Source organism: Heteronotia binoei, chromosome 20 (genome assembly GCF_032191835.1).
Source record: "Heteronotia binoei isolate CCM8104 ecotype False Entrance Well chromosome 20, APGP_CSIRO_Hbin_v1, whole genome shotgun sequence".
In the NCBI taxonomy this organism is placed as follows: Eukaryota; Metazoa; Chordata; class Lepidosauria; order Squamata; family Gekkonidae; genus Heteronotia; species Heteronotia binoei.
In genome coordinates this window covers 11,955,183-11,976,485 of record NC_083242.1, presented here as the reverse complement: position 1 = coordinate 11,976,485, position 21,303 = coordinate 11,955,183, and the positions used below count along the sequence as shown (strand labels likewise).

The 21,303-nt window shown below is 46.7% G+C and overlaps 1 protein-coding gene across 2 annotated transcripts in view; it reads left to right on the top strand.

The window, feature by feature from the left end:
- WIPI2 (WD repeat domain, phosphoinositide interacting 2) overlaps positions 1-21,303 on the top strand; it is a 236,297-nt gene that overhangs the window by 27,698 nt on the left and 187,296 nt on the right. For both annotated transcript variants that reach the window (XM_060260764.1, XM_060260763.1), the window contains exons 3-8: positions 7,628-7,797; positions 12,870-12,966; positions 15,225-15,322; positions 15,460-15,552; positions 17,525-17,595; positions 18,789-18,896. In XM_060260764.1, the coding sequence (XP_060116747.1) occupies positions 7,628-7,797; positions 12,870-12,966; positions 15,225-15,322; positions 15,460-15,552; positions 17,525-17,595; positions 18,789-18,896 (637 nt within the window). The remainder of the gene's footprint in view (positions 1-7,627; positions 7,798-12,869; positions 12,967-15,224; positions 15,323-15,459; positions 15,553-17,524; positions 17,596-18,788; positions 18,897-21,303) is intronic.

Genomic DNA, 21,303 nt, shown 5'->3' with positions numbered 1-21,303 from the left:
CATAGATGAGTCATGTTTCCGACTGAGGTCTTCTCGTTAAAACAATTTTATTTGGTAACGTATGGTAACAAATTATATTTCTTGCATCATTAATAACTTTTTTTATCTATCCCATATATTACTTTCTACCCACACCTCCCCCCATTACTTGACCCCCGCCGGTGTTATTTACTTAAAGTACTAATGTTTAAAGGTACCCTTAACTAATAAAAACAAAAATTAATATTCTTTTTTCTAAGACTTAATAATTATCAAAAATTGTCCAATGTCCTTTTATTTCCCACTCTTTTTCTATGTATCTTCTGAACTTTTTCCACTCCATCTTAAATACTTCTAAATCATAGTCTCTTAAGGTTCTTGTTAACTTGTCCATTTCACTCCATGTCATAACTTTTACAATCCAATCCCATTTCTCTGGTATTTTTTCTTGCTCCCACAACTGCACATACAATGTCCTAGCAGCTGAGAGCAAGTACCAGATTAAAGTTCTATCTTCTTTTGGAAATTTTTCCATTTGTAATCCCAACAGAAAAATCTCTGCAACTTTGTTAAATTCGTATCCCAAGATCTTAGAAATCTCTTGTTGAATCATCTGCCAATACTTTTTCGCTCTTTCACAAGTCCACCACATATGGTAGAAAGAACCTTCATGTTTTTTACATTTCCAACATCTATCTGGCATCTTATTGTTCATCTTTGCCAACTTTTTAGGAGTCATATACCATCTGTACATCATCTTAAAACTATTTTCTTTAATACTCTGACATGTTGAGAGTTTCATAGAGTTCTCCCACAAATATTCCCATGTGTCCATCTGTATTTCTTTATTTACATTAATTGCCCACTTAATCATTTGAGATTTCACTACTTCATCTTCCGTAGACCATTTTAAAAGTAATTTATATAATTTTGAAATTAATTTTTCGTTATCTCCAAGCAGAACTTTTTCCATTTCTGTTTGCTCTTTTCTTATTCCTTCAGTTTTAATATCACCAAGCTCTTTATTTGTTGCACTTGAAACCAGTCAAATTTATTATTCAACTCTTCAGCAGTTTTCAATTCTATTTTACCACTTCGTGGTTTTAATAATTGATTATGTGACAACCACTTTTCTTCACCCGTCTCAGCTGTTATTTTTATCACTTCGGCTGGCACTATCCATAACAGTTTTCTCTCATCTCCATATTTCTTATATTTCATCCATGTATTTGGCAAGCTGTTTCTTATATAATGGTGAGAGAAAAAGCCGTCTATCTTTTTTCCCCCCATAATACATATAAGTGTGCCAGCCAAATTTATTTCCATGACCTTCCAACGCTAAGAGTTTTTTGTTTAACAACATTATCCATTCTTTTATCCATACTAAGCAAACTGCTTCATGATATAATTTTATGTCTGGTAACTGAAATCCGCCTCTCTCTTTTGCATCTGTTAAAATTTTCATTTTAATTCTTGGTTTCTTCCCCGCCCACACAAACTCTGAAATTTTTCTTTGCCATCTATTAAATTGTTTACTGTCTTTCACAATCGGAATAGTTTGAAACAAATACATTATTCTTGGTAGAATATTCATTTTAATTGCGGCTATTCTACCCAACAGTGACAAATTAAGTTTATTCCCCTTTAACATATTTTCATCCATTTTACGCCATAGCTTCTCAGAATTATTTTTGAACAAATCAATATTCTTCATTGTTACCTCCACACCCAAATATTTTACCTTGGAGGTAACTTCACAGCCCGTTAGTCTCTGCAATTCTTGTTGCTTATTTATTTGCATATTTTTACATAGAAGTTTTGATTTTTCTTTATTAATACAAAGTCCCGCCAACTCCCCATATTCTTGTATTTTGGCTAACAACAAAGGTGTGACTTGTATGGGGTTTTCATTTATAAACATTATATCATCTGCAAATGCTCTGTATTTGTAAGTAAATCCTTTTACTTTTAATCCTTCTATTTCTTTATCTTCTTGAATTTGCATCAGTAATATTTCAAGAGTCATTATAAACAACAGTGGAGAAAGTGGACAACCTTGTCTTGTACCTTTACTAATTATCATGTCTTCTGTAAGATCAGCATTTATACATAACCTTGCATGTTGTTCAGTATATATTGCTTTTATCATTCTTATAAAGCTTTCTCCCAGCTCCATTTTCTCCATTACTGCAAACATAAAATCCCAATTTAAATTATCAAATGCTTTCTCTGCATCCACAAAGAATAATGCTACTTCCTTTTCTGGATATCTTTCATAATATTCTACAATATTTATAACAGTTCTGATATTGTCTCATATTTGCCTTTTGGGAAGAAACCCCGCTTGATCTTCCTTTAAAAAATTTATGAAATATTGTTTAAACCGTTCTGCCAAGATTCTTATATATATTTTATAGTCATTATTTAATAATGAAATTGGTCTATAATTTTTTACGTTCGTAACATCTCTGTCTTCCTTTGGAATCAACGAAATCATAGCTTCCTTCCACGTATTTGGTATTTTCCCCTTTGTTCTTATCATATTCATCAATTTCTGAAGTTTCAGGATTAACTCCTCTTTGAGGGTTTAAAAAATTTAGCTGTATATCCATCTGGCCCAGGTGCTTTTCCATTTTCCATTGCATTAATTGCTGCTTCAATTTCTATTTTTTCAATTGGATCGTTCAAAACTTTTCGCATATTTTCTGCTAAGGGTGCTATTTTTATCTTTTGTAAGTACTCATCCATCTTTTCTTTCCTTACTTTAACACCTTTAAATAACTTGGCATAATACTTAAAGAATTCTCTTTTTATTCCTTTTTTGATCTACCACCTCTCTTCCATCCACCACAATTTTATTAATAATTTTACTTTCTCTCTTTTTCTTCAGTTGCCAGGCCAAATATTTTCCGGGTTTGTTTGCTCCCTCGAAATATTTCTGCTGCAAACTTTTCAGATTCCATTCCAGTTCTTTATTTAACAAATGTCTCATTTGCGTTTGTAATATTGTAATCTCCCTTATAATTTTCTTCTTCCCTGGCCTTTTTCTCAGTCCCCCTTCTTTTTTCTTTATTTCATTTTGAATGTCCAACATGTTTTTCCTTTGCCCTCTTATCTTTGTTATTCAATGTAATCAATATTCCTCTCACTGCTTTATAAGCATCCCAGACAGTCTGAAATTCTATATCCTCTTTATCGTTTATTTGGGAGAAAGCTTTAGTTTCATTTTCTAGAGATGTCACTATTTCTTTATTCTGTAGTAAATCCTCATTCAATCTCCATCTTCTCAACTTCTTAGACAATTTTGTAATCCACATTATTAGGTTATTAGGGAGGGAAATGTCTGCTGGGAACTCTGTTATTCCCTATGGAGATTTATTCCCATAGAAAATCATGGAGAATTGATCCGTGAGTATCTGGGGCTCTGGGGGGGGCTCTATTTTGGGGTAGAGGCACCAAATTTTCAGTATAGCATCTAGTGCCTCTCCCCAAAATACCCCCCCAAGTTTCAAAAAGATTAGACCAGGGGGTCCAATTCTATGTGCCCCAAAAGAAGGTACCCCTATCCTTCATTATTTCCTGTGGAAGGAAGGAATTGAAAAGGTGTGCTGTCCCTTTAAATGTGATGGCCAGAACTCCCTTTGGAGTTCAATGATGCTTGTCACAGCCTTGATCTTGGCTCCACCCCAATGTCTCCTGGCTCCACCCCCAAAGTCCCCAGATATTTCTTGAATTGGACTTGGCAACCCTAATAAGGCCTAAGTCTTTAGTGCCCCACAACATGTCAATTCTGGAAAAAGTTTTATGTCTTGCTGAAAAAAAGGTATAGTCCCGCACTTCAGGATTAAATTTCCTCCATATATCCTCCAAATTTTCTTGTTTGACCAATTCAAAAAAAAACTTTGGCAATTTTCCTTCCTTACTATTTTTTTTACCCCCAGACCTATCCAGTGTGTTCTTAATTGTTCCATTAAAGTCCCCCATTATCAAAACTTGGTCATAAGTAAAGTTCATCAAATTGTTGTATAATGTCTTTTTAAAAAGCATCCTTTCCACCATTTGGTGCATACAGTCCCAATAACAACGGGTTTTTTGCGTTTAATATTATTTCTACCGCTACAAATCTTCCATCTTTATCTTTAAACACTAATTTCGGCTCCAATTCTTGTTTAATATAGAAAATCACTCCCCTTTTCTTCTGTTCAGCCAGTGAATAAAATTCTAGTCCCAGTTGTTTATTCCATAAAAATTTGTAATCCTTTTGTTTGATATGCACTTCTTGTAAACAAACTATATTACAATTTTGCTTTTTAATCCAATGAAACGTTGCCTTTCTTTTTTGTGGTGAATTTAGTCCATTTACATTCCAAGATAATAATTTATAATCCATCATGGTGCAAATTCTCTATGTTCTTCATAAAACCTACGCAGTTCCTGTGTGCTTGTAATTGTAATCCTTTTTCCTTGCAGCTCAAAGCTCAGACCTTCAGGTATTATCCATCTATACCTCATTTCATTGTCACGTAGTTTTTCTGTCAATTTTTTATATGCTTTTCTGTCATTTATCACTTGTCTTGGCAATTCTTTCATGATTCTTACTCTGCTGCCTCCCACTATCAATGTCTTTTCAAAATTTTTATTCAAGATTTTCCCCACCATTTCTTTTGTCATATATCTTATAACCACATCTCTTGGTAGACTATTTTTCTTGGCATATAGTGAGTTCACTCTATACATATAGTCATACATGCTTCTAGTTCCTTCAGGATCTTCCTCCAAAAATTCTGCAATTATTCTTATTATATATCCTTTCAAACCAGTCTCTTCATCGTCAGGTACTCCTCTCAGACGTATCTGAGTTTCCATCAATTTGCAGTCATGAATTGCCACCTTTTCTTGCATTTTTAACAAGGTGGAATCATGTAACTTCACTCTCTCTTCCACCTCTTGCACTTTCTTCGATGTTACCACAGTCTCATTTCTGAGATCTTTCCTTAGTTCTTCAGTGTCTTTTCTAATTTCTTTTTTAGAGGCATGTCTCTCACCCCTTTCATCATCCTGGCTTCCATTGCTTCTAATTGCTCTTGCATTTTCTCCATTGAGGCAGTCCTTGCACGGGTTAACTTATGCTCTGACATTTTAAAAAAAACACCAAAAATTTTGACCTCTCCAAAATAAATTTAAACTATCAGGTTTGATAGAGTAAGGCTTGCCCTTTTCAATAAGCCTAATTTTACCATCCCCAGAGCCTCCTGGGCTCAGATATTAATTTTTGAAGTTTTTATTTCTTTCAAAATGGCGGTCGCGACTTTCTGCTTCCCTTTAAAAAAAATTTCCTTCAAAAGGCTTCTAAAATAATTATCAGCGATAATGTCCAATAGTATTTACCTTATAATTGTCACCTCTGTCAGCTTCACCAATTTTTAATGTCCCGAACACTTTAAAATCTTTGTTTAAATTTTGACCACCTAGCAATGGCCGCCGATGTTTTTCTATGATATTATAGTCCTAGAGTAGGCTAGCTTCTTCAATGATTTTCCTTTTCCATCCGACACTTCCTTCTTTTCTTGCCACCAAATCCCGTTTTCACTGGTAAAAAGATCTCATGATGTTTGACGTATTTCCTGTGTTGACTGTGAGAGCTGCAAATCTGAGACGATGGGGCTTTTTCACCAAAACCGCAAGTAGACAAAACAATAAATTCCTTTCCACTTTTTAGCACTGTCCTTTGAATTTACAAAGTTCAAATTTCGCCCCTTCTCCCCTTCTTCTTCCAAGCTTTCTGAATCTCTATTTCCCACCTTCTGATTTTATTTTGTTTAACTTTAAATAGTCCCGGAATGAAGATAGTCATCAGTACCTTTTTCTGAAGTTATCCAGATCCAACACCAGTCTTGTATAGCTTTAGATGTTTAGCAGTCTCAAAGAAGGTTAGGATCCTGTCGAGCTTATGTCAAATAAATGACTCTGGAAACTTCTGCAGATGATGAATATGCAACTCGTGTCCGGAGACCCCTCAAAGGAGCCCCCCCCCCCCGGGACTCCCTTTTAGCCAAGGTAAATCTCCTCAGAGTTTCCTGTTCATATCTTGGACTGATCTCTGACTGAGAAAAGTAGGCAGTAGGCATTAAACTGCCCTCCACTACCCCGAACAGAAGCCCCAGCCTACTCCCCTTCTGAGAAGCAATTCAGCTCGTCATTTTCCAACCCCGGAAGTCCATGTTTCCGACTGAGGTCTTAAGAGGCTGACTATCCTCCGTGTGCTCACCAGTGCCGGATTAAACTTGTAGACGCCCCTTGGTAGTTGAAATCTCAGGGGCCCCCTTGCAAATGATCTCCTAATGCATGCAGGCCGTGAGGGCTGCAAGCAGAGGGGAAACTGGGTGGGGAAGCCAGCCCAGGGCCCCTAAAGACATGGGGGCCCATAGGCCAGTGCCTACTCGGCCTATTTGTTAATCCGGCCCTGGAGTAAGTCTCCATTTGGTTGCCAGGCGATCAGCAGGCATTGGCTGTTTGACCCTCCTGCAAACAAACTGTGTTCAGATTTTTCCACCTTTGCGCATCAGCTCAGCTGCTAAGGAATTCCTGATTACACTGTGGATTCTGGTGCACTGGTCAGGTGGGAAGCAGCGGATGGCCCTGTTGCATGCCCCTTGGTGAAGCGGCAGCGCATCACCAACATGCTGCAGGTTGCCAGGGAGGATAAGAGGAAACTAGTCTACTGTTGCCCAGACCTGGATGGCCCGGGCTAACTGGTCTCATCAGACCTCGGAAGCTAAGCAGGTTAGTTCTTGGATGGGTGATCACCAAGGGAGTCCAGGGCTGCCTCACGTAGGCTGGCTGGGACTTGACAGCAAAAAACCCAAAGTCTAATGGGTGTTAAACGTGCGGCCTGAGGGCTGGATCGGGCCCCTGGTGGGATTTTATCAGGACCTCGAGCAACTCACTGTCATCTGCTTCCTTCTCTCTCTCTTGCTTCCTTCTGCATCACAGCTCACTTTGCCAGGCTTGCTCAATCACACAGGAGCTACAAAGCAAAGCTCTATTTTCTCCATTGGCTGACCAGCACATGAAGCATCTTATGGACAAACGCTCACCATGCCCAGCCGTTTCATGTCTTCCCCTGGGCCTTAGGCTCAGAGCATTGACCGTGAGACTTATGTGACGAATGTCAATAAATCAAAAGTAGGCTTGCAACTTACAAAAACACCCGAACAACACCTGAACAGCATTCTCAAGATTGCTACAGCACAGACATTGTCTCTAGATTTTGATGCAGTACTTCAGAGCAAGAAGTGTCAGTTATAAATAAACAGAATTGTAACTTTTAAGCATGTTTTATTTTAAGGGTTTTAAAAAATATATTTAATTGTGTTTGTCTGTGTCCTTTATAAAGTTTACATCTCCATTACCTGGCATTACATTTTATGACACACATAGCCCAGCCCGGCAGGATCTCATTTATGTCAGATCCGGCCCTCATAACAAATGTTTGAGACCCCTGCTTTATCATGTCACCCCACCATCATCATTTCTCCAAGCCAAAGAGCCCTGAGGGTTTTAAGCTTTCTGCTTCACGGTGTGAAATCTCTTCGTGGTAACATTGCGGTGTTTTCCCTTTGTTTCCCTTCCCTTCTGACCTTCGCAGCTGACACGGAAGACGTGTGCATCGTGGAGAGGCTCTTTTCCAGTAGCCTGGTGGCCATCGTGAGCCTCAAGGCCCCCCGCAAGCTGAAAGTCTGCCACTTCAAGAAGGGGACGGAGATTTGCAACTACAGCTATTCCAACACGATTCTGGCGGTCAAGCTGAACAGGCAGGTGAGTGACCAGAGGGAGGGTCCTTTTCCTAAGAGCTATTTGTTTTCCTTTGACAAAACCATATGAGTTGTAAATCCTCATTTCCCTCTCCCTCGTTATATTGCTTCTTCGCATCGTGAATGAAATAACATCCAACCAGCTTTTATATTTATTTGAGTTTTCCTTACTTTACTGGATTTTCTTCCCAACATGTAATTACTAGACCAGAGGTGTTAAACATGCAGCTCGAGGGCCAGATCAGGCCCCCGGAGGGCTCCTACCAGGCCCACGAGCAACTCACTGTCATCTGCTTCCTTCTCTCTCTCTTGAGAGCCAGTATGGTGTAGTGGTTAAATGCGCAGACTCTTATCTGGGAGAACCGGGTTTGATTCCCCACTCCTCCACTTGCAGCTGCTGGAATGGCCTTGGGTCAGCCATAGCTCTCGTAGGAGTTGTCCTTGAAAGGGCAACTGCTGTAAGAGCTCTCTCAGCCCCACCTACCTCACAGGGGAAGGTAAAAGGAGATTGTGACTGCTCTGAGACTCTGAGATTCAGAGTATAAGGTGGGATATAAGTCCAAGTTCAATATCTTCTTGTTTCCTTCTGCATAGGGTGACCATAATGTCTGAAGGCCAGCCAGGGACACCTTGGGGGGGGGGAAGGTAGGGGCGCGGGCGCGCAAAGCGCGTGCGCCGCCGGAAACAGGAAGTGACACCACTTCCTGTGACATCATTTCCCCGCGTCACCTGCCGGAAACGGGAAGTGACATCACTTCCTGTGACATCACTTCCCCAAAATGACATCATTTCCCCCAAATGCCACTGCCGGAAACAGGAAGTGACTTCACAGCACTTCCTGTGACGTCCCCAAAAATCCCCCAAATATCACCGCCGGAAACAATTTTGTTCTGAAATCCTGTATATACTTCATCAGTATATGGGATAAGGCACTTTCTCAACTGTGCTGCATAATGCAGCCTATTTATTTTGTCCTGTTTGCTCTGTTGGCTCTATCTGCGCCACCTTCATCACTTTCGGGGTGTGGATCCCCCAGTGGGGTGGTCTCCCGACTCCCTCCGCCGGCTGTTTCTGATAGCCCTGCACCCCCTCTTTCATTTGATATGTGTCCCGTGCGGGTGCCACCCTCCCTCCATGAGATGCCGCAAAATGAGCCCCCTTGAGGCTTATGGCGGCAGGGCTCGGGGGAAGCGAGCTAGACTGCTGTTCTTTTGAGGGGTTATAGAGTGTTTCGAGCCCGTCCCTGTGGCATCGGTCCCATCGTTGTGGGACCCAGGGGGCCGGCGCAGCGGCACGCCGAAGCAGCCTGTCACTAATAACACAGGTCGAGATGCAGGACAGGAACCCGGAAGTGACCGACAGGCTGCTTCAGCGTGCCGCTGCGCCGGCCCCCTGGGCCCCACAACGATGGGACCGATGCCACAGGGACGGGCTCGAAACAATCTATGACCCCTCAAAAGAACAGCAGTCTAGCTCGCTTCCCCCGAGCCCTGCCGCCATAAGCCTCAAGGGGGCTCATTTTGCGGCATCTCCCGGCGGGAGGGTGGCATCCGCACGGGACACATATCAAATGAAAGAGGGGGCGCAGGGCTATCAGAAACAGCCGGCGGAGGGAGTCGCGAGACCACCCCACTGGGGGATCCACACCCCGAAAGTGATGAAGGTGGCGCAGATAGAGCCAACAGAGCAAACAGGACAAAATAAATAGGCTGCATTATGCAGCACAGTTGAGAAAGTGCCTTATCCCATATACTGATGAAGTAAATACAGGATCTGAGAACAAAATTGCACCAGAAGACACAAACACAAAGCTCCCTTACACTGAATCAGTGCTTGGGTCCACCAAAGTCAGTATTGTCTACTCCAGTCACAAACACAAAGCTCCCTTACACTGAATCAGTGCTTGGGTCCACCAAAGTCAGTATTGTCCACTCCAGTCACAAACACAAAGCTCCCTTACACTGAATCAGTGCTTGGGTCCACCAAAGTCAGTATTGTCTACTCCAGTCACAAACACAAAGCTCCCTTACACTGAATCAGTGCTTGGGTCCACCAAAGTCAGTATTGTCACATAAGAACATAAGAGAAGCCCTGTTGGATCAGGCCAGTGGCCCATCCAGTCCAACACTCTGCGTCACATAAGAACATAAGAGAAGCCCTGTTGGATCAGGCCAGTGGCCCATCCAGTCCAACACTCTGTGTCACATAAGAACATAAGAGAAGCCCTGTTGGATCAGGCCAATGGCCCATCCAGTCCAACACTCTGTGTCACATAAGAACATAAGAGAAGCCCTGTTGGATCAGGCCAGTGGCCCATCCAGTCCAACACTCTGTGTCACATAAGAACATAAGAGAAGCCCTGTTGGATCAGGCCAGTGGCCCATTCAGTCAGGAAGGGAGGAGGGAGGGAGGGAAGGAAGAAAGGAAGGAAGGGAGGAGGGAGGGAAGGAAGAAAGGAAGGAAGGGAGGAGGGAGGGAAGGGAGGAGGGAGGGAAGGGAGGGAGGGAAGGAAGGGAGGAGGGAGGGAAGGAAGGAAGGGAGGGGAGGAGGGAAGGGAGGGAAGGAAGGAAGAAAGGAAGAGAGGAGGGAGGGAGGGAAGGAAGAAAGGAAGGAGGGAGGGGGGAGGAGGGAGGGAAGGAAAGAAGGAAGGCCAGCCGCCCCCCCCCGCCAGCCGCCCCCCCCCCCCGCTTTCGGCTTACCTTGATCCAGGGCGGTGGCGGCCTCTCCTCCGGGCTGCTGGTGGGGCTGGCGGCAGCTGCGGAGGCCGGGAAGGCGGCGGAGAGGCCGGCGCTGGTCTCTGGAGGGCCTCCAGGGACCAGCGGCGGCCTCTCCGCTTCCGGCGCTGGCCTCTGGAGGCCTCCAGGGACCAGCGGTGGCCTCTCCGCGGGCCTCTGGAGGGCCTCCAGGGACCAGCGGCGGCCTCTCCGCTTCCGGCGCTGGCCTCTGGAGGCCTCCAGGGACCAGCGGTGGCCTCTCCGCGGGCCTCTGGAGGGCCTCCAGGGACCAGCGGCGGCCTCTCCGCGGCCTCCGCGGGCCTCTGGAGGCCCTCCAGGGACCAGCGGCGGCCTCTCCGCGGCCTCTGCGGGCCTCTGGAGGGCCTCCAGGGACCAGCGGCGGCCTCTCCGCTTCCGGCGCTGGCCTCTGGAGGCCTCCAGGGACCAGCGCCGGCCTCTCCGCTTCCGGCGCTGGCCTCTGGAGGCCTCCAACGACCAGCGCCGGCTTCTCCGCGGCCTCCGCGGGCCTCTGGAGGGCCTCCAGGGACCAGCGGCGGCCTCTCCGCGGCCTCCGCTGGCCTCTGGAGGCCCTCCAGGGACCAGCGGCGGCCTCTCCGCGGGCCTCTGGAGGGCCTCCAGGGACCAGCGGCGGCCTTCCCGTGGCCTCCGCGGGCCTCTGGAGGGCCTCCAGGGACCAGCGGCGGCCTCCGCTGGCCTCTGGAGGCCCTCCAGGGACCAGCGGCGGCCTCTCTGCGGGCCTCTGGAGGCCCTCCAGGGACCAGCGGCGGCCTCTCCGGCCTCCACCACCGCTGCCGGACCCCGCGCGCGGGCGGGGAAGGCGGGGAGTGAGGCAGCCAGCGTCCCTGCGCGTGCGCACACCGCCGTGCGCACGCGCAGGGACGCTGGCTGCCTCACTCCCCGCCTTCCCGGCCCACGCGCGCGGCCCTCCGGCTCCCCGCTGGCTATACCGGGACTTTGTAATGGTCCCGGTATAGGCAGCCCGGGAGCCGGGAATTGGTGGCCAGAACCGGGAAAGTCCCGGGAGACCGGGACGGTCTGGCCACCCTACTTCTGCATCACAGCTTGCTTTGCTAGGCTTGCTCAATCACACAAGAGCTACAGAGCAAAGCCTCTGTTTTCTCCATTGGATGACCAGCACATGAAGCAACTTATGGACAAAAGTTTACAATGCCCAACCATTTCCTGTTTTCCCCTGGGTCTTAGGCTCAAAGCACTGACCATGAGATTTCTGTAATGAATGTCAATAAATCATAGGTAGGGTTGCAACTTACAAGCACACACCTGAACAACACCTGAACAACGTACTCGGAGAGAAGGGCGGGGTATAAATCTGCAGTTCTTCTTCTCCTTCTTGTAAGCTGCTCTAAGTCTCTGATTCAGAGAGAAGGGCGGGGTATAAATCTGCAATTCTTCTTCTTCTTATGTCTCCATGAACGTAAGATATGCGCCTGCTTTGGAGCATCTTGAGGACCTAGTTGTCCGATTAGCCTGCCAGGTTTTCCTCTGTCCCCCCCCCCCCAGCTTTTGCAGCTTCCCCCCACTTCATATATGGCATGGAGGAGCACGTTGGCAAGCCAAAGCCCTCTCGCCCGAGGCATATTTCTGAACCCGTTTCAGAAAATTGTCATTCAACAGTTTGGGGCCTCAGGGGCCGGAGACGATGTCTCGATATCAAGTTCGCTGTGTGGAATTCACGGTCCCTTCAGCCACAGAGTTCAAAATGCCTGGCTTGGAAAAGAGGGACAGAACAACAGGAAGAGCAAGAGCCCGGTTGCCTGCAGGCTGCATCTGCGTCTCCACCTGCTTTGGGGGCTCCGCATTCGAAGCTGGCTCTTTCTGTCTCCAGCAGCGCCAGCCCTGGAAACAGGAAGAGCCAGCGTCCAACCCAGAGCCTTCGAAAGCAGGCGGAGGCCCAGATGCGACCCACTGTTCCTTGAAACGGCCCTCGAGCGATGTCATCTTTTGGTGGCAGCATCTGCCCCCCCTAGACTAGGCCACCATCCGGGCAGCTGGCGCTCTTGGCCAGGTTTACATCTCCCCCCCTACATAAGGCCTCGGAAATACCGGGCGAGTACATTTGGTTCCGTCAGTTGTTATAGGTGGCCTGCGTAAGTGATCGGGCGGGTGAAAAAGTTTGCCTGGAGTCGAAATCGAGGCTGCTGGATTTAAAGCTGCCCTGTGTTTTTTTATTGGGCGAGCTGGACCAATCAGAAAGCGTTTTTAACACTTCAGCAAGCCCGTTAACTATTTCTAAGAAATTTAGCGCTGCAAGGTTGTGTTGCTGCTGTGTTTTTCATCTTTGTTTTTCTCTTCCTCTCTGATTTTTTTCCCCTCCCTCCAGAGGTTGATAGTATGCCTAGAGGAGTCTCTGTACATCCACAACATACGGGACATGAAGGTGCTGCATACCATCAGGGAGACGCCCCCAAACCCTGCAGGTGAGAGCCAGAGGGGGTCGGTTCTTTCCGAACTCTTCTCACCAGCCCATACAGTCGGCTGTTCGCGTTTCCCAACTTTATTTTTGACAAAGTTGCCATTCTCTGTTTGTGAATAGCAGCTTCAAATAATGTCTGCAGCTAATTGCATAATAATTGCAGCAAGATTATGATTAATAGGAATTCTCAAAGATTTCAGGTTTTCACGGCTGGCATCATCATTAGGGTTTGTAGAATCTTTCGGGCTCAAGTGCCGTGTTCTGCTGGAGAAAGTTTTTCTTCCAGACGTTTCGTTCTCAGCTGCGGAGAACATCCTCAGTGGCGTTGCAGCCGGCGCAGGCGCTCTGACCTTCCGGCTGCAACGCCACTGAGGATGTTCTCCGCAGCTGAGAACGAAACGTCTGGAAGAAAAACTTTCTCCAGTAGAACACGGCACTTGAGCCCGAAAGATTCTACAAACCCTAATAGAAATTCTGTCTTTCTTTGGGCATATAATTACTTTAAAACACACACACTCATTGCATTACACTTCCAGTCTTAAGCTTCTGAGCTGTTTTAAAGAAAGAATAATTTTTGTTTTGAATTCTGCACGCATTCTAACTTTTCACATATGAAGGGACAACGCGGAAGAAAGCAGCCAAGCCAACTTGTCGGACATCCCATGGTAGCCCCAGCAGTTGTTTTGCTTGTAGCAAATACTATTTTGCCTTTCATTTTACACTTCTCTCCCAATTTTTTTCCAACAAACTCAGGGCGATACACGTAGCCTTGGATCCTAAGTTGCCTTTCGGCTCCCATAAGAAAAGGCCAGGATTGGCTTTGGGTCCCACAAGGCTTCTGATTTGATCTTGTGAAGATGTGATTGGCTGTGCATATTTTTCAGAAATGTTGCTTCGGCTGCAACGCAACACAAGTATCTTCACTGGTCAGCTGCACCGGCCGTCGTCGTGGCAGCCGTTTTGTGGCTGTGCCCAACACGCGGCGCCAGAATTCTGAGGGAGCCTGCAGACTCAAAGAGGTCAGCGCCCCTTCTGTAGGGTGTTCAAGGCAAGAGGCGTTCAGAGGTGGTTTGCCCATCACCTGCCTGGACTTCCCTGGGCTAGCAACCCTGGGCTTCCTTGGTGGCCTCTCGGCCATGTACTAACCCGGGCTGACCCTGCTTAGCTTCCAAGACCTGATGAGATCGGGCTAGCCTGGGCGCTCCAGGTCATGGCGGGCAGGAAAGTTGGCACGGTCCAAGAATTCTCTGAAGGGCATTCCTGTTAGATCCCGACAAAGTGTCAGACAATGGAGCTTCAAATTAGGCAGACTTCCATTTGTTTCAATGTTAAGACTTTATTTGATAGTTCATAGTTTCTGAGCATGGATACATTGGAACTGATACTCTCTCCTAGAGCGTAGATGTTTTAACTAGATGCACATCGAAGGTTTTCTAAACAAATCTACATTCCCACATTAGAGTGATACATTTCACACATTTGCTTTCCCTTATCTCGTTGTGGTTCCCATTCTCACAGGAACAGCTCTGCTGGCCCTCCCGGAGGCATTTTATCTTCAAAGGGTTGTTGCCTTTGTTAGTATCAAGGACAGGAATTCACAGTAGGGTTAGTAACAGCTTCATTTCTACTTTGATATTCAAGGTTTCTATTTGGGGTTAGTAGCAAATGTTAGAAAATGGAGTCAGTTAGGTCAGGCAACACATTGCAGTTTGAACACAGCATCATATCTTATCATGAAAGCTTTCCAGTGTCTGACACAAAGCCCAGACTTCCTTGCTTCGGAAATGTGACCTGCTTCCTGACCTGGATAGAGCCCAGGGGCAAGCCCGATCTCATCCTGGAAGCGAAACAGGGTTGACTCTGGATGGGAGACCTCCTTGGAATACCAGCTCTGGGAGGCAGGGGCAGGCTTTATTCAGCCACTTCTCTGAGGCCACCGTGACTTCCAGGCGCACTCACATCCAAACACACAAACGGACACAAAAATACATCTCCCGTCCCCTGGAAAAAAAAAAAGTGCCTTGCATCATCACACGCTTCAGTCATTTCCCCACCACAAGTTCACCAGAATGCTGCTTTTAATCCCTCCCAGTTCCTGACGTCACCGGCTGGGAAGCAAAAGGGCAACGGTCGGTGTTTCCCTTTCTCGGAGAGCGGGAAGAATTCCAAGCCGTTCAGCGCAACCCTGGAGACTGGCTACTTCCCTGCTGCAAAGCATGTCATGGCCGGAGACGCTGACCCACCTTTTCCTTCTCTTCCTAGGCTTATGCTCTTTGTCGATAAACAACGACAACTGCTATCTGGCCTACCCAGGGAGCGCAACCATTGGAGAAGTGCAGGTCTTCGACACCATTAACCTGGTGAGCTTCCCGAGAAACTCAGTATCCGCAAGCCAATCGCCCGCGCTTGTGGATCTGGTCGTGTGCTGGCTGACCAGGCTGGGCTAACGTCTTCATTCGTCATCACCTTTCTTCCCCCCCCCCTTCCTTTCCCCCAGAGAGCAGCGAACATGATCCCCGCCCACGACAGTCCTCTGGCTGCGTTAGCCTTCGACGCAAGCGGCACCAAGCTGGCCACGGCGTCCGAAAAGGTATGGTTCCGATTTAGTTACAAGGCTCTCTTTTTTTGTAAGCTCTTGGAGGATTGGCTACATCGGGGGGGGGGGGTGTGGCCTAATATGCAAAGGAGCTCCTGATAGGATTCCATCCCTGGTCGTGCCCCTATGGGAGCTCAGCAAAGACTGGGCAGCAGTTTATAGAAGAGAACAGAGATCTTGTTTTAGAAGGAGCTTCCGGCTTGCTTGTGCAAACCCCTCCTCCTCTCTCATGTTCTGGAAAGCAACAAGTAAGTCCCTGCCTTACGGCCAACCGGGTTGCGGCAGCGTCGGAACCAACAAATCATGATTTGTCGAACTGTGGTTTGCGCTCCTGCAAATTACAGTTTGCTGGTTCCTTGCAAGCTGGGCAGAGAAATCATACCCGCAAGTCCCAAGCTCCTTCCACAGTTGTTCCATGGGGCCTGTCCAGGGTTTGTTGTTCCGTCTGAACCGAGTGAATCGTGCCAGTACTGATTTATTTCTTTTTATTTCTTTACATTATTTATAGTCTGCCTTTCTAAGCAGACCGAAGGCAGATTATGCAGCCATTCCCACTGGCGTTAAGCTTTCCTTTTTTTAGAAACCTCTAATTTAACGTTTGTGCTTCCGACTGGGATACCGTTTGGGCCAGTTGGCGCATGCTGGACATATGTTTGTTTTTTAAGGCATCCTGAACTGTACTTGCCGTAGGAAGGAACATCTGTCCGCCTGCTGACGCTTTACATCGGCTGGAAAAAAGTCTCGGTTTTGCACAAATTGGCACAAGCCCTGGGGAAGAGGGGCTGGGATTTCGCACGATTCCCTTTCTGCGAGCTCTCTCGTTGTGTTCGGTTATGCTTCGGGTCTCTTACTGCGTCCGGGAGGGGCACGGTTTTGTACCGCTTTTTAAAGTGTTGTGACGCTGTTTGGTTTCTCTTGCAGCCGAGTCACGTTCCTTGCTAGTGCTTTCCCACAGCTCCTGATGGGAGCATCCCCCATCCCAGGCAATGATCTCCCGTTAGCCCCTCCTTCTGTATCCCCAGGGCTTTTTTCTGTAGCAGGAACGCCTTGCAAAGTAGGCCACACCCCACACCCCCTGATGTAGCCAATCCTCCTAGAGCTTACAGTCGGCCCTGAAAGAAGAGCCCTGCAAGCGGAGTATTGGCTGCGACAGGGGTGTGTGGCCTAATATGCAAAGGAGCTTCTGCCAGAATTCCACCCCTGCTCCTTTGCTTATGAGGCCACACACCCCTGATGTATCCATTCCTCCTGGCACTTACAGTAAGCCCTAGATGAAGAGCCCTGCAAGCTCTTGGAGGATTGTCTACGTCAGGGGTGTGTGGCCTCATATGCAAAGGAGCTCCTGCCAGAATTCCACCCCTGCTCCTTTGCTTATGAGGCCATACCCTCCTGTTGTAGCCAATCCTCCTGGAGCTTACAGTAGGCCCTGTAAGAAGAGACCTGCAAGCTCTTGGAGGATTGTCTACGTCAGGGGTGTGTGGCCTCATATGCAAAGGAGCTCCTGCCAGAATTCCACCCCTGCTCCTTTGCTTATGAGGCCATACCCTCCTGATGTAGCCAATCCTCCTGGAGCTTACAGTAGGCCCTGTAAGAAGAGACCTGCAAGCTCTTGGAGGATTGTCTACGTCAGGCGTATGTGGCCTCATATGCAGAGGAGTTCCTGCTACACACACAAAAAAAGCCCCTGTGTATCCCACATCTGATACTAAGCCTAATTATGGGACTTTGTTTCCCAGTGCTGAAGGCAGAGATGATGGTCAGGATCCCCCCCAAGTTAGCTTGGCCCCCGACAAGAGATGTATTTGGGCTTCGATGCTTGCGGTGCACCACGGTCCTGACGAGAGCTCCCAAAGAACGCAGCATGCCAAAACAGGTCCCGTCACTCCATCCATGATAACGAGAGCTCCCAAGCAGCCATTGTACCTCAAACCCTGTGATCTCTCTTGGCTCCTGTTTCTTCTCCTAGGGGACAGTGATCCGGGTATTTTCCATTCCAGAGGGGCAGAAGCTTTTTGAATTCCGAAGAGGAGTGAAGAGGTGAAGTAAACTTTCAGATCTCCAAAGCCTCGCGTCTTTGCCGTAGTCTGTGGCTGACCCCTTGCGTACAATAACTGTGGATTGTTACAGGTTGCCACCCGTGTTCCCTCTAAGCTGAGTAAGCGTGAGCTAGCTCACAGATTTTTAGCTTCCAGCTCACACATTTTTGTCTTCGCTCAGGAAGGAGGACCCCAGAACGCACCGATTGATGCAGTAGCTCACAACTTTGTTTTTTCTTTTTTAATTTTAACCTTTTTAATATAACAAAAAAAAATGGTTCTTATACAATTCCATAAGCATTGTAGTAGGCACTCACATGATATCCATCACAAATATAGAACTTCATTAACATTACGTTGTTTATAAATGATAAAATCCAACAGTTCGGGTGATATCGATTCCACTGCAGAAGCATTTGAATTCACATATTCCGAATATGGAAACCATTTCTCCAGCAACGTGTTTTTACAGTTAGATGATTCCGTAATTAGAATTTGTGTGGACAGTTTGTCTTGAACCATTAATTCTCTAACCTTCACACGCCATTCTTCAATGGAAGGGGCGCCACTTGTTTTCCATTTCTGGACCAATAATATTTTACCAGCTAACAGCAATAATGAAACGAGGTCTCTGCGTAATGGGGTTGAAAAATTTTCCGGCCAAAGATTTAATAATATTGAGTCTGCCGTAAGTGGAACTAGGCAACCTACAATTTCTGATATTTTGGCCACTATAAGGGCCCAGTAGTTTTGAATTTTTGGGACAGGACCACCAACAGTGGAAAAAGTTACCTTTAATGCCAGTACTTTAATGCTCACCACTTGAATGCCAGTAGCTCACAAAGTAGAATTTTTGCTCACACGACTCTGCAACTTAGAGGGAACGTTGCTTTCCACTTGTTCTCTGGGACTGGATCCATGTTGAAACGAGTCATAGATAGCAGGGGTGGCCAAACGGTGGCTCGGGAGCCACGCGTGGCTCTATCACACATCTTGCATGGCTCTTGAAGCCCCCACCGCCCAGTCGGCTTGGGGAAGGGGTTTTTCTCTTTAAATCCAGCAGCTTGGAGAATGCATTTAAAGTTAAAGTTTCCTTCATTCCATCTCTCTCCCTCCCCAGTCCCCTGTCTGTTTGCTTGCCTGCCTTCTTTCTCTCAGGCATCTGACATTCTTGTCTTGCCCGTTTCCCTCCAGGTGCGTCAGCATCTCCTCATTGGCCTTCAGCATGGACGGCATGTTTCTGTCGGCATCCAGCAACACGGAGACGGTGCACATTTTCAAACTCGAAACTGTGAAAGAAAAGTAAGTCGTCCCCCCCATCCCGGCAGCCCTGGGGAAATGCACGCAGTCTGTTAGATCCGGGGTGCCCCCCACCCCCGGTGGTGACCTGCAGCTACATCTAGCCACCGATGGCATCGTCAGACTTAATTTCGTCAGACTTAAATTCATAGAATCCTAGAGTTGGAAGGGACCTCCACGGTCATCTAGTCCAATCCCCTGCTCAGTGCAGGAAATTCACAAATAACTCCACTACACACAGACACAGCGAACCCCCTGTTCCAGGCCTGGAAGATGGCAAAATTGTGAGGTGAGGAGTGGTTTGCCTGCAGTTTCACATTCACAAAATATTTATACTGAGTCTGTCTGTCTCTCTCCCCCCCAATCTCTCTCTGATTTTTGTACATAACACCATTGTTCCTGTGCTCTGTAACTGTGAAACTCAAGCTTCTTTTGTGGTGGCAGACCACTGACTGAAGCTGTCTTGAGTCCAAGGAGATAAGGGATGTGTGTGAATATTTTTAAATAAATGACTTAAAGGAATCTTGGTTCAGGTCACAATGTAATGGTGTTGAAGCCCAGTCTTTCTTTGAGTAGAACAATCTTTGGTTGGTTGGGGGTTTTTTTTGGGGGGGGGGGGAAGTATTCTGTAGTAATGTATGGCTGTGAGAGCTGAACCATAAGGAAGGCCAAGCGCAGAAGAATAGATGCTTTTGAGCTGTGGTGCTGGAGAAGACTCTTGAGAGTCCCTTGGACTGCAAGAAGATCCAATCAGTTAGTCCTAAGGGAAATCAACCCTGACTGTTCCCAGGAAGGTCAGATGCTGAAGCTGAAGCTCAAATACTCTGGCCACCAAATGAGAAGGGAGCACTCCCTGGAGAAGATCCTGATGCTGGGAAAGACAGAAGGCAAAAGAAGAAGGGGACGGCAAAAGAGGAGATGTCTGGACAGCGTTATTGATGTAACTAACACAAATTTGAGCAGGCTTCAGAGGATGGTGGAAGACAGGAGGGCCTGGCGTGACTTGGTCCATGGGGTCGCAAAGAGTCAGACTCGACTGTGTGACTGAACAACAGCAACAAAGTATTCTGTAGCTATTTATTAGAGGTGGGGTTTTAAGTCCCTCCCATTCTTCACAACTTTCCGGGGAGCATTTGTGTTTCCACCCCACCCTAGGCCGGTAGCTACAGGAGGGCCCTCTGGGGGCCACACCCCGGCTTATAGCAGAGCCTTCCCAACTCAGCGCCCCCAAGCTGGCCCCACCTCTCTTCCTCCCCTTTTCAGCTTAGCAGGACAGGCAAGTGATAGGTGGCAGGTCTCCGTGCTTCTCCGTGATTCCCCAGATGGGGCAGGTCCAAAGGGACAAAGTCACTTCAGTCAAAGAAAGTCCTCATCAAGTGCAGATTCTTCCAATGCGCAGAGTGTATCCTTTTAGCAAATGCGCAGCTGTGCACGATCCATCCTCGTGCAACAGGACGGTACTCAAGTTCCCTGTTCCACAAATGCTTTTTCCAGCTCCCTCCCTTCCCAAAATGTTTTTTTTATGTATGTTGTATATTGGTATTCTGTTAGTGGTTTGAACCATTGATATTCTCTTTGTAAAATGTATTTTACAAATAAGCATCATAGTGATACTTATTTTCTGAGGCTGATTATCTCGATACTTTGGGTTTTTTTCTCCCTGCTTCCTGGGGATCGAGCAGAAGGATTTCCTGGTGCTTTCTTCTTTCCTTCTCTCTGCTGTCCACATTCCCATCACTCAGTCCTCGTTAAGCCTGTTTGGGACTCCTCTCCCCAGAAGGAAATCTCCTGTCTTTGAGTCGCCCTGATTTGTTGCTTTTGACCATCCAATATTGGCTGAGACTCATTTTTTTATCCCAAAGGGCTGGCAGGCTTAATCCTTCAAGATATTATAGAGCCCCCATGACTGAAAGCAATAGAGGAAAGACTTCCCTCTTATGGCCTCTCAAGTCAATACCTTAGCAACCTGGCACATGATAAGGCAAGAGTGATGGTGGCACAAAGGATATTAGATACCTCTGGACAAACTGGCCTAAATAACTCACAAAAATGGCACGCCTTTGTAGAGCCGTTTCGTAGGTTATCTCCCATGCCATATTTGTTTCATCTAGAAAACCATGAATACAGACGAATATTCTCCCTTATGAGGTGGGACGCCCTCCCTTCTGCAGTGACAGAGGGCAGATACAGGAAAATCCCCTATGAAGCTCGTATATTCCCTTGCTGTAATGATGGCATAGAGTCATTAGTTCATGTCTTTTATGATTGCAAGGTGTACAGTAAGCACAGGGAATCCCTCCTGACTTCCATGATTACTCCCCCGACTAGCAGTCCAAAAATATGCCAACGTAAAGAACTCCTGGAGGGCAGATATCCTGCAGTTACTCTTAAAACAGCTAAATTTGGTTGG